The sequence below is a fragment of the Phaethon aethereus genome (assembly GCF_964289735.1).
Source record: "Phaethon aethereus genome assembly, chromosome: 18".
NCBI lineage: Eukaryota > Metazoa > Chordata > Aves > Phaethontiformes > Phaethontidae > Phaethon > Phaethon aethereus.
In genome coordinates this window covers 4,806,267-4,822,342 of record NC_138594.1, presented here as the reverse complement: position 1 = coordinate 4,822,342, position 16,076 = coordinate 4,806,267, and the positions used below count along the sequence as shown (strand labels likewise).

At 44.5% G+C, this 16,076-nt stretch overlaps 2 protein-coding genes across 2 annotated transcripts in view; one reads left to right on the top strand and one right to left on the bottom strand.

Annotated features, from left to right (window-relative positions):
• Window positions 1-6,519, bottom strand: part of OGFOD3 (2-oxoglutarate and iron dependent oxygenase domain containing 3) — a gene marked incomplete at both ends in the record, with an annotated part of 43,521 nt that extends 37,002 nt beyond the window's left edge. The window contains 2 exons of the mRNA XM_082008268.1: window positions 5,843-6,060; window positions 6,431-6,519. Coding sequence (XP_081864394.1) covers window positions 5,843-6,060; window positions 6,431-6,519 — 307 coding nt within the window. The remainder of the gene's footprint in view (window positions 1-5,842; window positions 6,061-6,430) is intronic.
• Window positions 6,520-6,540: 21 nt separating this feature from the next.
• Window positions 6,541-15,773, top strand: HEXD (hexosaminidase D; the record flags this gene model as incomplete). Its single annotated transcript, XM_082008091.1, is given in 15 exon segments — window positions 6,541-6,669; window positions 6,672-6,941; window positions 7,043-7,152; window positions 7,223-7,310; window positions 7,727-7,891; window positions 9,044-9,227; window positions 10,645-10,716; window positions 11,516-11,711; window positions 12,375-12,457; window positions 13,260-13,338; window positions 13,416-13,517; window positions 14,051-14,140; window positions 14,958-15,087; window positions 15,613-15,718; window positions 15,721-15,773. Coding segments are annotated over 15 exon segments (1,857 nt in total).
• Window positions 15,774-16,076: the final 303 nt, after the last annotated feature.

Genomic DNA, 16,076 nt, shown 5'->3' with positions numbered 1-16,076 from the left:
AAATTTTAAAAGCTCATAGAAAAAAAGCCAGCAGCAAGAGCTCCAGGTGGAAGAATATATGAAAGTTCTTATGAAATTAGAAGTCTTGTCCACAACAGTCTTCAGTCAAGAAGAAATAAGATCAATCTGAGTCACCAGAGATCTTGGGATGTCACACTTGGCTTTACATCTATATATGGATCTTCCGCAGTAAAGTGCCACGGAAAAGTTGGGATGAGTGTATTTTCTGACATCTGCCAATACACTTACTGTTGCTGAACTGAGCTCCTCGTCAAGGATTATTTGCTCATCAGAACACAAGGAGGGGGAACTCCTGGAAATAAATCCATCAGTTCACCCATGCACATCGAAAGCATCAGTCTGCTCTGATCAAGAGCAACTAATGATAACAATGACCACAGGCTGACAGAAAGAGAAATTTGGCCACAGCACGAGTGCTTTGTAGGAATTTCCACTCCATCTTACTAAATATACCCTGACATAGCCCTCCAATTACAGCAGTGTTTCAAGAGAGGAGAGAAGCAATGAGAAAGATGTGTGGGTGAATAGGCTGAGTACTAACAACATACCAAATTATACACACTGTTTCCTTGCTTGGAAAAAGAAAAGAGTTCCTTGTTTGGTGTATGTTTAAATTGAAGTCAAAAGCACCCACACCACACAGACTGTTTAAACACAGATCAAGGTCAGGAGACCAAATGGATTACTATCCAGATAATTCTGATAGTTTTCTGACTACTCAGCAAAAATTCACTGAAGTCAGCTCAAGATTCAGATTCCAGGCAGTTATCTGAAGATGACCTAGGAAACCAACAGTGTAAGATAATGCTAGAGATTACATTCTTAAGCATTCATTTATCAATGCCAGCACAGAACCCAGCACTGTGACAAGAATGAACCAGAACCACTGCTCACCCAGCTCACTTTTCTCCCCTTGACCCTGTGAGCTAAATGAGCAGAATCAATACCATTCATCAGAAAATGTTGTGCCTTGATATAAAGAGAGGCACACAAAGAATTAAAAGTTCTGGCAGCAACCCAAAGCTGCTTTGCTTATACCATTCTGCAATACAGTACCATCCCCAAAGGTACAGAATTCATACCAACAAAAACCAACAAGGGCTTTATAGGCAAAAAGTTGTTCTAAGTTACAAATGTGGGAGGGGAGGAAATGGAGCGATGGGGAGCATCTGTGCCATGTTTCAGGCACATTGAAAAATGCAAGAATTTCCACAAAAATTGTGCCTCGGCTTTCTGGTTGCAGAGAGGATATTTACAATCTCAATCCCAGGAACCAACAATTTGCAAGTTAAACACCGCAGACCTCGCAATAAAAACACAAACATTGGAAATGCTGTATTCCTTTGGAGCGTATGACCTAGCAGTTCTGAAAAGCTACGAGTAGTAGCCAGCAAATGCTGCAAACTATTTCTTCTCTGCCCTAACAAAAACATACACATTTTATGCTGCTGTGCCTTAAAGGTTCCATCATACATTAAGCAGTGGCAGATTAAAATCAGTTATTCACTTCTGAATGCCAGGCTGAAGAGCATCTCAGAAGCCAATTGACAGGGATGAGACATCTCTGCCCCCAGGCTAGCTAATACTCACCCAAACAGTGAGACAGATGGCTGAAGCAGTAACAGATTCTAGCACCCAATTTTAAACTCAGATGCATGTAAAAAAACAGCCAAAGAACCACCAATTCAGGTTTCCAGAACTGAAAAAACACCCACCACTTACAAAACATTCAGTTAATAACCAAAAGATCCACTCAAAGATTTGCAGAGCAATGATCATCAATCACAGATCACGTAACATATACTTCACTCTGTACCCAATGTTCTGTTGGGTATAAAGATATCAACAGTTTTATGAAGCACAAATTTGGATATTGGCAGTACCCTTTTTTATAGTCCTGTTACAAAACAAGATTAAAAAAAGATGAGGTAACAGGCTGACAGAAAAAAAAAGATTTTAAGGAGTTTGGGAGAAAGCTGAACACAGGAAAACAACATAAGCTCTCTTGGTTAATGGAGACAAGAAAAGGGGAATGACTTTCCTTCTGACATTGAAAAGGCCTCTTTAATGCTGGAAAGGCAAAGAAAATTGTCTTAGAAATGAGGGAAAGCTGATGTTCAAAGAGAGAAGAGGTGGGAAAGAGTAAATTCATGGAAGAATTTCATTACTCCAGAACAGACCTGTCTAAAGAGAGTTTTCTTTGTACAACATTCTGCAAAAAAAGGACACTACCAAAGACTTCTGATCTCAGAAGAGATTTGTGCTCTCTATTTCCAGCTGCAAACAGCAGCACAGATCTTATCCTTTTGGAAAGGTTGGTACTTCCACAAATTTGTGCCTAGTAGACATAAAATAATTCTCTTATTAGATAAGGTCCTTGGCTTTGGATCCAAGAGTTGTATTTTTCTCAGTCAAGGTAAAAGAAAGAACATACCAAAACATGCAAAAACACGAGTATTCCCTGTGGCCCTGGTTCCTATTCAGTACACAGAAAACAGAATGTAACACTGGAGTCCAAGTGCCTAAACTGCAGCTTTGTCTTCTATTTAGAGTGTGGTGCTTGGCCAAAAACCATATGCTGCCGAGACCAGGACAATTCACATGAGAAAAAAGCCCCATCCTGATGCTTCCCTAATGCAAACCGTCTCAAAGCAGGACAAGAGATGGCAAAGATTTATTGGATGCCATCCCCATAATCACATCAGCATCCTAAAGCTGCCTCCTGGGCAGCGATCATGAGCACTTTATACACTGACACAGTATGTCACCACACATAAGAGACTATGCAGGAGTTTCATCAGACACACTAGTATCCACAGTAGTTGCAAGTAGTTAACCATGTCTCAAGACAGCAGAAATAGCCAAGGTCTGGCCGCCGGATTCAGAATGCGGATGAGACTGCTCACACAACACCCCATCTCCTGCAAATACAATAAGTTAAATGCTTGGCCTCTGAAAAATAACACATTTTATTTCTGTATGAAATGTGTTTTCTGGCAGGCAGCACTATGGAAATAAAACCACTGCTCTGTGACGCCAACTACCATATCGTTTGAACTAGAAGCTCAGTTGCACTAGTTCAGCTTGAAGCAGGGACAGGTGCATAAACAAAAAGCTCATCTTAGCTGTGGAAACTTTACAGCTGAGCATCAGACAGCAAGTGATGATAGGAATGTGCCTCCTTCTGACACAGAGCCAGCAGCTGTGGATGTCAAGTCAGAGTAAAGACAGAGAATGAAAAACTGAGTGATAGAAAGCTATTTCCAACAAAGTTACTACAGCTCCGGAGCTGAACCCAGTTTGGCAGAAAACCGGAATCCGCATTTACTGCCTTGCTAAGCTATCAGTAACACACACGGAGCAAGGAGCTCAGCTTCGACGGGACAGCACGGCTCAGCAGCTCACCGCTACCCTCTTGTGGGCACCGAGCAGGAGACACGAGATAAAAAACGAGAGCAAGGTTCATTATCCCAGCACAGCTCCAATTAACCACTTAACAAGACATATGTTCACACATTGCTAATACCACTGATCTCTTTACACATGTAAAAACATCTGCTAAAAAACAAAATCAATCATGTAAGTTAAGAAGCAGGTAGCAAGCAAACCTCTAATTGGAAAGCCAGAACACAGACTCACACAACAGACTTGCCTTTGTTCCTCCTGGGTTGCTGCCAGCCATGTCAGTAATTCTCATACAAAACCAAGAGAGGTCACACTTCACCCTGCAGTTCGCATTTGCAGAGCTTGCTCCCTATGACATCACAAGAATACATAACACAGTCATTCCTCTTCTGGACGGAGATATTCCTAAAGTTCCTGCTTTCCTTATGACGGAAAGAATAACTGATGGGGTTGCCAAGACCACAATTCCACAGCTCAGAAAATTCCTCTTGCAAACCAGGAAAGGGAAAAATAAGGTTTGGTTGGGTTTGGGGGTTTCTTCCGATAAGCAAAAGACCTAGTAACAGAATGCAGACACTTTAGCCTTAATTCAGTCATAACTATCACATCTGTGGCAACCCTGGCTGCACAGTTTTCTCTGGCCTTGGCACTGTGCAAATAAAGCCAGAAGCAGTTTCTCTTTATAGTAACTAGAAAACGTAAACTGCTTTTAACTTAAAACAGAACATGCATTTTCATGTGCTCAGTCAAAAAAATACCCCTATTGAGGAAGTCTCTTGCTGGTAGCTTCCTAACAGCAGTTATCTTGGCATCAGTAACATTTGGGATGAATCCTCCATGCAAGATGCTACTGTAGCAGCACTGAGGAAAAATAATCTGACCACAGACTACACATCACAAACTTTTGTTTTGTGTTACAAGCCTTTTGACCAACAGGACCATCTACCTGAAGAGGACAGGGAAAATTCCCTCCACAACTTTGGAGCACCACATCCAGGCTGCAGTTTGATGAACTCCTAACAGAATTAGCACTGGAACAAAGTTAGAAGTTGTAGAATCATAGAACAGCCCAGGTTGCAAGGGACCTCAAAAGATATCCTGGTTCAGCTTTTTATGGTAAAGGGAGCCTAGATGAGATGATCTAGTACCATGTTCAATCACATCTTGAAAACCTCCAGCCATAGGGACTCTACTACATCCCTGGGGAGGTGGTTCCAGTGATTGACTATTCTCTCTGTGGAAAAAAAAAATTCTTTCTTCTATCAAGATGAAACCTTGCCCAGTACAACTTCTACCCATTGCCCCTTGTCTTCTCCATGCAGCTCCTTGTGAAGGCAGAGCCTCCATTCTCTTTGTAGCTGCCCTTTAAGTACCGGAATACTGTAATAGGGTGTCCCCCCCCCGAACTTTCTCTTCTCCAGGGAAAAGAGACTCAACTCCTTCAGTCTTTCCTCATAGGACAGGTTCTCCAGCCTTTCCTCTTCCTCAGCTCCAAGCAACTTCTTCCAGCCTCCACACTGCCTCCAGCTTTGTGTCAGCAAGTGTTTTGTCAGCCACATGATGAACCAGATATAACAACTAATTTGGCTAAAAACTAACTCAGAAATAGTATATTTTTAGATGCAATAGCTTATCAGTCAACACACTGCAGCAGGTAGGCTGACAAAAAGCAAGAGCAGAGCTGCTTTCTGGCAGCAGTACCAGCTCAAAACATTCAAAGCACATGTTGCTAATCTGAAAGAGAACACCAGTATAGCTCATCTGTGCAAACTGCAAGTTAGACTCTCACCAATCTTCATTCAGAGAGGATGAAAAATCTTCCATTTCTCTAGAAGATCCAACATCAACACTCCAAAGAAATAAGTGCCAGAGGAAACAAATGCCATTTTGGCAAAAAATAGGCTCAGCTGAAGGACGTAAAGACAGAGAAGTGCTTTGCAGACTGCATTAAAAGTTGCCAGCACGCACACACACGCATCTCAAAACAAGCATATCAGATGCTGGCATTTGTGCCATTACCACATGCCAGCAGCACAGAGAGTATCCTAAATCAGTTCCATTCCATACCGTGTATGGTATTTATCAGTAAGTCACCCATAAGCCTATTACAAGGATCAACAGAGTATGAAAAGACATCCAAAACAGATTTAACAGAATTTTTCATACAGCCAAAGCAAAGCAGGTTTAGAAGAGAATTCTACAGGAGTGACAGAAAAACTTCTTAGAAACAACAGTTTTGGGGCTGGCCCAAGAGGTGTGAGCATTTGGGGATTTAAACAATACGCACAGTGACCGGGCATTTGCTAGAAACACAGGAGTTTTGCAGTACAAATGCGGTTTAAAAGACTTAGCAGTCAGTCTGTTATGGTACTCTGAAGACTGCTTCATCCCACTTCTGACAATCCTCCCCAAATACCTTCAAATCTTTTGTGGCTGTTGTAGTCCTCGGAGCAGGGGATCTCAATGAACTTGTCCTGCAGGCTGTCACGGTGATGAGCCAGCACCTCCAGGCCCCCATCCTCTGTGCTCAGGTAGCTCCAGCTCAGCAGGCCGCCGACAGCCACAGAGGAGAGAAGGAACGCTGTCTTCAGCCACCTCCACCGCGACTCTTGCTGGCCTCTGCTCTTCTTGGCACTAAGAAGGCAGCACAGCGACAGCCCCACGTCAGCGAAGGACACCCTCCCGAGCCGGTGAGGAACAGCTTTGGCCACTAGCCCCACCCGATAAACGAGGAGACCGGGTCAAAGACCAGGGCCCGTACCTCGACTCGTTTTATACCCTCGTTTTGAGTATAAAAACACGTAATTTTTATTCCTGTTTCACGCCCGGAGATTACAGGCCGCCTTCCCAAAGCAGTTCCCACAGGAGCCGGCGGCGCTGCCGCAGGCCGCTCCTCTCAGCCGCCGGGCCTGGGCACCGCCACTCCCGGGGACAGCGGCCGCCGCTGCCAGCGGGAGGTGCCAGCCGCTAACCACAGCCCCGCAACCCAGCCCCCGCCGGGCACCTGCTGTGGCGGCGGCCCCCGCGGTCCGGCCCAGACGCCTTCCCGCCGCCCTCGGGACCGCCCGGCGCCGCCCGCCGCTGCGGAGCCATCGCGCCAGCCGACAGAGAGCGATGAGCTCGGCCCCCCTCTCCTGCCTGCCAGGGAGAAGCAATCGGCCGCCGATCAGAAACACTTCAGGCAAGCGGGCAGGAACAATCCGTTACAGAGCCGAGGTCAGAAGCAGCAGCGACGGTGAGGGCTCACCGAGGCAAAGAGATGGCAACTAGACGACACCGGAGCCGGGGCAGAGGGACGCGATCAAGCGCTTTATGCCGGCGTATCGCTGCGGCCGCGGCAGACGAAAGCAATCGATGCAGACCGGAGGTGCTGCGGCCAGCCTCGCCCGGGCAGTCGGGAGCAATCGAGGCCGGAGCGGCAGCATGCGGCCGGCATGGAGGCGGGCGGGCCGCGGCGGCGCTTGGTGCACCTGGACCTGAAGGGCGCCCCGCCCCGCGCCTCTTACCTGGCCGAGGTAAGGCGGCGGGGGGCGGCGGGGGGCGGCGGGGGGCGGCGGGGGTCCCTGGCCCGGCCCGGTTCCACCCCACTCGCCCCTGTCCCCTCCCGCCCCTTCAGGTGCTGCCGCTGCTCCGCGCCCTGGGTGCCACTGGACTGCTGCTGGAGTACGAGGACACCTTCCCCTATGCGGGGCCGCTGGAGCCGCTGCGGGCCCCGCATGCCTACAGGTACCGCCCAGAGGGCCCGGGGGGGCCGCGCTGCCGGGACCGGCCCTGACGTCTCGCTCTCCCCCCGCAGCCCCGGGGAGGTGAGGGCGGTCCTGAGCCAGGCCCGGGCGCGGGGGCTGGAGGTGGTGCCGCTGGTGCAGACCTTCGGGCACATGGAGGTGAGCACCGGGCGGGCCGCGTCGTGCCTTCGATGCCTGTGAGCGGCTGGGATGGGCAAACAGGGCGATGGCGTGGGGGTGGGTTTGTTTGGGAAGTCTCCGTTGTAACTCCCAGCGCTGCAGTTATCCAGCTCCTGTCAGCTGCACGCTCGGGACACCAGGGTGATGCTGCACAGAGCACCCCGTTTCCCTCGCCCCGTGAGGCCCTTCGTGGTCGAAGACCCCCGCAGCACCGTGGAGCAGCAGCCGTGCCTGTACAGCCCCCGGTGAGAGGCATGGGGCAGTCCCCTGGGTTGACACACAGCCAAAACCCAGGTTTTAGTGGGACAACTGTTAGCAGAGTCCTGGTGACACAAGAGAACACTGCTGTCCTCTTCATTTTGCGGTTGTTCCCCAAGCTGTCCTTTCTCTTGCAGTTTGTGCTGAAGCACAAAGAGTTTGCTCATCTCCGGGAGGTGAAGGTGTTTCCCAACGCCCTCAACCCACACAAGGAGGAGTCACGGGCACTGGTCAAAGCCATGATTGACCAGGTCATGGCATTGCATGAAGACTTAAAATGGTTTCACATCGGATGTGATGAGGTGGGACTTCTCTTGAGCCAGGATTTTTTTTTTTTTGTGAGGAATGAAGTTAAAGGCTGAGGCTTCTGCATTTCAGTGGTGCCCAGGCCATGTTTGGGCAGGATTTTGGTGACAGAAAACACCAAGTCAAGCCGATGTAGAAAAGTTGTTTTGACAATAAATTATTCCAGTAGCATGGGATGTCATTTCTATTGATCTGAGTGTAATATCAAAAGTTTTGAAAGCAGTTTTTTGAAGCCAACTCAGCATTTTGGGTCGAATGAGTATTTAAATGAGATATCACTTGGAAGGTATTCCTCAAGAATCATGTGAGTTTTGATGTAAGATGTTGGCTTGTTGTTCTGACCAACTTATTCAAAGTAAGGCCTTTTGTGGTGGGAAGTGTTGGGTTGGTTTTTTTCTCGTGGTAGTTTGTCTCCTTGAGGATGAGAACCTTGAGTTTTCTGCTTTCTCAGCGTTTCTTAAAACCATCCCTATGGCACGCAGATCCCTGAAATGTATTGTGGTCACCTTAACTGTATTGGTATTAGTTTAGTGTTTTGCATCCCATTGTTTGGGAACAAATGGCAAGGTTAGATAGGGACCTGCAAATTTTTATAAAGCAAAATACTATTTATGTAGAATAAACGTGTTTTAGATAAAACCTGCAGAGTTCAAATGCATATTCAGCTTAACAGATCCAAACCCACTCTCTGCATAGGACCAAGTGTGCTGGGGCCACTCTTGAACATGGCCCCAAGTCACTTCTAGATTCATGTACAAATGATCTCCTTCCCCAAGACAGGAACCTCATTTTATATAATTCAGGACCTTATGGGTTGCTAGATTTGAACCAAATAAAACTGGTGAGAGCTACTTCCAAGGGCAAACCTTCCAAAGACAAATACAGCATGCTTTAATTATTCTTTAGATATTTTAGTTCCTATAGGAAAATTCCCTTACGTGATGCATTTAGTCAGGGCGACAGTCTCCTGCAGACTGATGGAAATGCTTGCAGTGTCTTCAACGCTGAGAGGTGCTTTTAAACGTGTCCACTCAGTGTGTCGTACCTTTGCAATAGGTTTTGAATAGTGTATGATTTCATGACCCTGTGTCAAGCTTGCTCCCCCTATTCCTGTAAAAGAAATCAGGATTATTTGTTTGATGTTTCAGGTCTACTACCTTGGTGAAGGAGAGGAGTCAAAGCAGTGGCTGCAGCAACAAGACAACACTCCAGAGAAGCTATGCTTATCCCACATAAAAGCAGTTGCAAGTTGTGTGGCCTCGTCTTACCCTGCTGTGACGCCCATCGTGTGGGATGATATGCTCAGAGGGATAAGGGAGGAAACGTTGGCAGGTGTGTGAGCAATGATGGAGTGAGTCATATTTTGTGGTATACAAAAAAGTTTACACAACCAGTTAAAACAGATTTGTTGGCAGATGAAAGTAATGAAAACGAGAAATCTGAGAATAGTTGAGATATAGTTGATCCATTAGACTAGAGAATAGAGACATTTAGTCCTTGGCTATGTCACAGACTTTCTGTATGACTGTGGGCAAGTCTCAACACATAACACTTTTGTCTTCCATCTGGTAATACACAGTGACAAAGCAGTCATCATGCAGTGGTTGCCATCAATTCTACTTTCTTTACACATCAAAAAAAAAAAACCAAACCTCAGTCTAAGTCTCAGTCTAAATGGTGGTCTCAGTCTAAATTTCTAGGCCTCTCACCACCTTCTGATGTTGGTTGTTACCCTGTGCAGCCTCTGGTTCCAGTGGTGCAGACTCAAACAGAGGAGCTGCGACCCTGTGACCACCTTTGACGGGACATATGAGCATAGCGCACATCATGAGGAACTCTGGTACTGAATTGTGCGATAGCTCTTTGACGTCACGAGTCTTGTTTGTTGAAAAATATGAAACCATTGCTAAAATTTGAGTAGTCCTGGTATAGATGGAGTTCCAGCATTTTCAGAGCCACCTGAGGTGTCTGCTCTAAACAGACTTGGACAATACCGTGAAGAGCTGTGCAGCTCCTAAAACAGTGACTGACCTATTCGTGGCTTTAATAGTGGGAAATGATCGAACAAAATGCAGATGGGACCTAAGCTGTTTCCACAAGAGCAGCACAGCATCTAGCTAGGTGCGCTGTACTGCCTCAGGCAGTAACAAATGAAAATGGGATGCCGTTAAAATACTGAAGTTCTGTACGATTTACTGCAGTTTCTCTAGGGGTCGGTTTCTTACATTTAAAACTAGTCAGGGAGTTGGTTATAAAGGGATTTGAACCTATAAACCTGTATTTTTATTTGTACTTGAAAGGCATCTTGAAAAGCCAAGTTCTGTGCAAACATAGCTCAGACAATCTCTAACTTAAATGGTGAATATTTCCTTTGAATTTGGCTGAAATCTTGTGTGTACAGTTTGCAGCTCCACCAGTTCAACCCAGCAGGTTATACTGATAGATTCAAGGAACTAAGAATGAGATGGGCTTGGGATGAATGGGATCTCCCGTGAATTGCCACTGCTGATCCATATTAGTGGTTTCAAGATGTCTAAGGACTTGGTGACCCCGGGCACGTGAACCCATGTGTTCAAAGCCCTGGCCAGGCTGAAAAAGCTCAGGGGCACTTCAACTGTAAATGAAGAATTCTAGTGACAAGCCATAGTTAGTTCTAGTCACGTGCTACCGCACCAATAACATATACTTAGTTCTCACTTTTAACTGTCTGTTTTCCATTACTCAGAAGTTCTAACTCTTTTCCTTCCAGAGTCTGGGCTCCCACAGCTTGTGCAGCCAATGATCTGGGACTACGCAGCAGACCTCGATGTGGAGGGCAAAGGTTTGTACTTCTCTGCTGAGCTGCTTAGAAGCAAAGAGCTCTGCTACTTGTTAAGCAAAATAGCCAAAACAAAACAGTATGATTAAACGTACCTTAGTTGGACACCAAAAAATTCAGGTTTTGTTAAATTGCTTTTTATTGCTTTAGTGGCATAAACATAGCCCTTGTTTGATTTCACATAATAGTTGCTATTATTTATTTTCTTTTTCTATTTATGCTTCTCCTATGAAGGACTTGCATTGTCTGCTGTTTAATTCTTTTCAACAGGGCTATGGCGTCACTGGTAGGAGATTGAGAGGTTTTTCACAGGCACCGCTACATTAACTCTCCTTGCATTAAAACCAGTGGGAGCAGATAGCTCCGTACTGAACAGCTCTGTGAAAGGAGCTTCAAGGCTTCATACATCTATAGAATTCAAAGGAAAAACTCCTAGAGGCTCCCGTAGGAGAATCAGTCAGGCATCTAACATGTATACAACTATTTGTTGACAGAAGAATCGGTTGTAAGATGTTACGCATGCTCGTTACATGCCCTCAGTTCTCAGCATTGAAGCAATTCAGCAATTCAAGGGAATGGAATAGAGTAACTGGGCACATGAAAACAGGAGGGTGATCACCAAAACAGGTTGCTCAGAGAGCTTGTCAAATCTCCCATCCTTGCTGATGCTGAAAACTTGACGGGACAAGGCTTAGCAGCCTGTTGTAACTGGACCTGGCTTCCTGTTAGCTGGAGCATTACAATCAAGGCTGAAAATGGAGCAAAACTTGTCCTGGAAGTGTTCTTTTGTGTCTTATTTCAGTGCATCTCATAGAGAAGTATCGTAGGTGTGGCTTCTCCAAGGTGTGGTTTGCTAGTGCTTTTAAAGGAGCTACAGGAGTGAATCAGTCTCTAACGCTTATTGGACACCACTTGAAAAACCATCTTCAGTGGCTGAAAGTGGCAAGCAATAGCCCCGCTGACGTCCTCGAAGGTATCGCGCTGACCGGCTGGCAAAGGTGAGGAACACCATTTTAAATGGTTCCAAGGATCACATGGAAGCAAAGTTCCACCCCAGAAAAACCCCTGAGAGGTACAAGGGGGCTTGGGATTTGGAAGGGAATTCCTGTTGGTTACTGCCAGGCCTCACCCAACTGACTGTAAAGGGTGGATGTGAGTTCCAGTCAACTGCTACAGCATTAATCAGCAGGAGCAATTGTTTTGGCATACACCAACAATAGACTGGATTTGAAGGCTTGAATATACTTTGTGCCACCTCGGACTGCTTATAGACAGCGTAGTTAAGACGATGCATGGTCTACATCTGAATGTCCCATGTGAGTTCACATAGAGTGAAGTTGCGTAAGCGAGAAGAGTTTCTTAATTTAATAATGAAGGAGTAAAAGGTTTTTATGCAACCGTCGGGAGGTCTAAGGGAATACCAGAGAGCTGAATTCAAATTTCTGACCCTAATTGCTTGAGCAAGTCATATGTTTGGTTATTTGTTCTCTTTAGTAAAACAGAAATACTTAGTGTTTCAGAGATAGAGTGTCCCTTCTCTGAGACAGAAACTGATGTTTCTGAAGTTCTTTGATTTGTAGTGATTGAAACATTAACGCTTCCCACTGTTTTAGTATGTTCTGACACTAAAATCTCTAATGAATGAATATTTTCTTATTTAGGTATGATCACTTCTCTGTTTTGTGTGAGCTTCTCCCTGTGGCAATTCCATCATTGGCTGTATGTCTGCAGGCATTAAAGAATGGTACAATGACAACTTTATTCTCTCTCAGCTAATGCCTAACACAAGAGTGAAGTGACCTTGCCCTAAGGTTGGCACAGGCTTATTATATTTCAAGGTGGTTTGACTATCTGATCGTGGTCTGAATTATGAACAATAAATTATACATCTTGCATGTTTGCTGTACAGGAGTAGAGAAGCCTCTTGGCCTAAGTATTTAAAAGTAGCCACAGTATACTAATGATTTATTATGTTTTAACCTGTAAATGGTCACAAACTTCTTCATGCTTATACTGGAAAAAATTCAAGAAGCTGAATTGCTTTTGAAACTGATTTGAAACACTACTGGTATATCAATGAGACTAATTTAATTTAGATTTAGATCTTGTTTACATGTAAAAGTTTTTCTAACTAATCAATTTTCTTAAAAGGTAGTACAGTCTGGTAAAATACTACCTGCAGTTTCTGGTTTCTTCATAGGCAGTTGCCAACAGAATTTTTATTTTTCTTTCTGCATTTCTTATTTTCAAAATAAAACCCCACAACCTACTTGTTTTTAACTAAGGGACTAAAAATGTTCAGCGCCCTGAATGGCAAGCTGATAGCTAGGAAGTGCTTTATCTAGCACAAGACAATTGTGTGAAAGACAACGTACTCCTCCCACCCCCAAGTTTTTTTCCTTGTTCTATTTCCATTTTACCTTTTAAAAAAAAATCTTCATCCAAGGAGAACTACTAAGCCAATGCAGGGTCCTCCAGAAAAACCCTCCTTAAGAACATTTTGGTTATTTAGGCTCCTTTTACTTATTTCCACTGTCTTCTGCCAGGTGGCTATTCTGAAAAGATTAAAGAAAATGTAGAAAAGCTCCTGGGAATGTCCAGCCTGGAAACGGAAACTTTCATGAGGTAAAATTCCAGCTGTGGGATTCAGATGCTTCTCATTGCATGGTAAGTTCAGAAACTAATGGATCCTCTTTGGACAGCACAAGTCTGGGGACCTTTCCTGGGAGCAATATCCTTACGCTTGTGACGCAAGTTAGTTTCTACCTCAAGTCATCAGTGGATGAACTTCTTGAAAGGAACAGGTAATAAGGTTTATGCTGATTCTCTGGCTGTCTGCAGGAGTAGGGGGGCTGTAGCATCTCAAAATGGGGCAGAACTCCAGCAAAGTGGTTTAAACATCAAGCTTGACATTTCAGGCATCACATCCCTCTATAGTGACACCTCAGCAGAATGTAATACTTAGATGCAAATTTAAAGTATTTCCACAGAATTCCTAAACACTGTGCTGCCTTATTTCAAGAATCAAGTTCTTTCCTGAATTAAAGCTTGTTGTTATTTAAAGTAAAAATGATTTTTTCTAATGGTATGGTTACCAAAAAAATGAGCTTGAAATGAAACTTAAATTGCAACAGACGCTCAGTTATTTTCATCTGCCAGGAACAGTCTTTTTCAAGCCAGTTTCAAAGATATGTAGAGTTAAATTTACATACACCTTAAGCATCATCTCTATTTGTGTGGGAGAAGTTCAGCTAAAGCCCTGTCGCCTTCCTGTCGGCCTACAAACATGTATGTCACTGCCATTTCAAAAACTGCTTATACTAACACTCATTTTCAGATATGTCACAGGCTGGTTCAGCCCCTACCACAGAAAAAGGAAGATTATTCATCCTATAATAATGCATCACTTTCAGCCAGATGCAGTAAGGTAACGCCACTTATTTTGCATTATAGGGGAAATAGTCTGTCGTATTTTGGGCACTCAAATACATATAGTTTGAGTCCTTGCCTCTTTCTATAATTATTTCAGAAGCATCAGTAGAAATCAAACAATATGAAATACTCATGATACAACTTTAAACGGAACATGTTTCTCTCTGTGTGCTTTCTGTTGAAAAAGTTCTTTGAATACAAGTACAAAATTGGTGTCTGGAAGACCCTTCCCTGTGTATGCAGTTACTCCCATACAGCCGTGCTGCATCTTAGCAGCCGTCGTTAGCCTCAGTGCAGGGGCCACAGGCCATGTTCCAAGCAGGGCTTGGAATAAAACCAGCCCCCTTTCCCTTGCGCTGTGTTCACTGTTTGTGCTTTTCAGACCTTGTCCTAAAGATGCCACTTATTTATCCTAAATGGCTAATTTATAACATTTTTTTGCTGTGATAAGGTGAATATCTAACTGCATCTACTCTTCCTGATAAAAACCAGAATTAAATTCCCAATAAGTCTCACAGCGGGTTTCAGTTACACTTAAAATGGGTGTAGTGGTTTTTTTGAGCTCACCTTTCAGTACTTTAAAAGTCATTGCAGAAGAGAAGTGCCAAGATTAATGCTACTTAAACACAAACAGTATCAACCTTTTGCCATCTGCACAAAACTCAAGTCCTTTGAGCTCCTGTAATAGATGCTTTTCCTGTAAAGTAATTTTAAGGACTGTACTCCCTTTAAAAGGCCCTATAAAATAGCCCTCCCTTGAGGCAGAGCTCAGCTGCAACTGTGATTGTGTTTTCCTTCTGACTTCTGCTTAGTCTTCTCTCCAAGTGGAATGCTGTGGTGCAAGACCTCGAGGCAGCCATGGAGCATGTTTTCCACAAGTGTACCGTAGAGGAGTGGATGGAGGAGAATGTCCATCCCAGCCTACAGAAGCTGCAGCAAATAGTGGATGATTTAGATAAAGCAATAAAAGCACAAAATTAGGGGCATTTCAATTAATGTGTCTTATTCCACGTGAAAACACGGCTAGTGGAAATCTGCAACTAGTCACAGAGCTAGCATTAGCCATCTTAAGAGTTGAAACAAGAACTGTGATTAAACAAAAGTGACCTGAAGGCATAAAGGAATTTATTAGTGTAATAGCCTTCAACTCTTATTTTAATGTTCCTGTCTTAAGGCATCATTGAGCCTTAAATCACCTGCCCTGTAAATCAGATTTGCTCCCCTTGCATAACAGAATGCAGGAGCGAGTCATAACTCAAATATATTACAAAGCAGGAGAAAAACCCAGTTTCTTCCAAATTCAGTAGTTGTAGTAATAGACTTTCTGACATTAGAATGACCTGGAAAAGTTCCACAAGTTCTACTCTAGGCAGTAGCCAGCACGTCTTCCCTTTGCAACATTCATAAAAATACAGGTTGTGGATACTTTAAACACACTCAAGGTCCTCCTGGTCTGTACTGTGACAGGGATGTTCAGAGATGCATCCTACTGTTCCACCAGGAAAAGTCCTTCCACAGCATATAGCAGTCGCTTTGGTCAGTTCTGATTTGGACTTTTTCAGTGTTGAAAATACATAAAACCGTGGCTCCTAAATCCAGCTTTGATTAGCTTGAGATCAGGAAACTAACAGCAACTTTTTGCAAAAGTCTGAGCAAGGAACCGCTGTGTAGATGCTCCCTAGGTTACAGCAGATGCGGGAAAGAATGTGCACCCTGACAGCAGGGAGCAAGAGGGAGCTGTAGAAAAGGGGCTTGTTGCCAAGTAATGAAGGTGACACTTGGACTTTGAGGGAAAACTGCCTTAACACATTGGCTTCTTGATGTTTTAGCAAAGCATCATCTAAGCTAAGCCTAGTTTCATCCCCACAGAAGGGCACCATCCCAGGCACTCTAAGGCATCTACTTCACCATGTAAAACTTGAGACTGCAGG